This window comes from Austrofundulus limnaeus, unplaced genomic scaffold, assembly GCF_001266775.1.
Source record: "Austrofundulus limnaeus strain Quisiro unplaced genomic scaffold, Austrofundulus_limnaeus-1.0 Scaffold263, whole genome shotgun sequence".
NCBI lineage: Eukaryota > Metazoa > Chordata > Actinopteri > Cyprinodontiformes > Rivulidae > Austrofundulus > Austrofundulus limnaeus.
The window spans coordinates 32,836-34,362 of NW_013952665.1; the positions used below are offsets into that span (position 1 = coordinate 32,836).

Here is a 1,527-nt window from a genome sequence, read left to right on the forward strand (position 1 = left end):
CCCCCCAACATCACGTTTAACGTCTCTAAGTGGCCCTCACTTTCACTCACATTAAAGACAGATTCTCACACACACACACCCTGGGTCTGGCCTTGCAGAAACACACACGCAATCTCAGGCACATTATCGAAAGCTGTTCCTGGTGCGACAGCAGAGCTGCGAAATCCAATCTGTATGGAAGAGGCCTGGCCTGGTCAGACGAAACTAGTTGTTACTTTACAGAGGGAGGCCGTAAATCACACAGTCACAACTGCCTGAGAGGGTGAGGATTCAGAGAATACCACCACATATGTGTATGTGTGTGTGTGTGTTGCCATACTCACTGCCTGGGCTCTCTCCAATGCTGCTGTGCTTTCCGTTCCAGTACCACAGCAGCAGGGTGGCATCTCTGGAGCCGGACAGGATGTAGCAGTCTCCTCCGATGTAGGACTCGGAGCGAGCCAGACAGGTCACCACGTCTCGATGCCCGAACACTATCTGAGTGAGTTTGCCTGCAAACCACGCACAAAATCAACAAGTTTTATTTATTTATTTATTTTAACCAGTCAACTCCATTTGTTTGGTTAGAGCATTTTATACAAGAGAGACGACTGCACGTTGTTTCCTAAATATCCAGCAGCCCCGTTAGTCGACCCACGCAAGATTAGACTTCTGTTAATTCCCAGGCGAGGATAAATATTTGCTCCAACTTTGAACATGCCTGTGCGTGTGCAGCGCGCACCAAGTGTATATATAAAGAGGCTAATTGCTGTCAGATTTCAAGACCACAGCTCCACCTTCTAGCTGTCTAATATTCATTACGCTCCTAACGGTGTGACCTCTGCAGTCAAACAGTGGATAGTTTGCAACACATGACATTTCTGTCCGGGTGTCGGAATCACTGCTCACTGGATAATTAAGCTGTTTCTCCCGAAAATGATGGGGATCATTATGAAAGCGGGCGGGTCGGAGACTCGACTTCCAAAGAGGAACAGAGACATCAAAGATGTGAAATGTTTGACAATCTTATAAACAGTGAAAATAAGTAACGATGGCTGCTGCAATAATGGCTACCATGCAGCTCAGCTTGAACACGTGCTCGTTTGCTTGCTCGCGCACACACACAAACACACACACGGATAGATTGAACTGGGTGTGTTTGCATGCTGGCAGATAAGGCTGTGCTTTACGCTTGTGTACCAATCAAGTCTTGTAATTGATAAAACCCTCCGGTTCTTTAACCTGGGGGGAATTGGGGACACTGGCGGCAGCTGTTGAGCGATTAAACCGTGTTCACGTTCCAGTCGCACACCCTGGTGGCAGCAGCACAATAGAGCTATCTCTGTGCTCCCGTCCCTCCTTCAGAAGAGACAGGGAGGGCTTGGCCTGGAGAGAAATTGAATTGGAGTCTGTTGTAAAGATGCATGTAGTGTTCTGAATGGAGCTGGGGGGGGGGGGGGCAGTGAGGAGTGGGGTACAGAGATGAAACCTCAGACGGTTTCATTTAGGACCCCTGACCTGGTGGCATTGTGTGTGTGTGTGTGTGTG

At 48.7% G+C, this 1,527-nt stretch overlaps 1 protein-coding gene across 1 annotated transcript in view; it reads right to left on the reverse strand.

Moving 5' to 3' along the window:
- LOC106526162 (lipopolysaccharide-responsive and beige-like anchor protein) overlaps nt 1-1,527 on the reverse strand; it is a 53,364-nt gene that overhangs the window by 10,869 nt on the left and 40,968 nt on the right. The window contains exon 14 of the mRNA XM_014020671.1: nt 324-491. Within this exon, the coding sequence (XP_013876125.1) occupies nt 324-491 (168 nt within the window). The remainder of the gene's footprint in view (nt 1-323; nt 492-1,527) is intronic.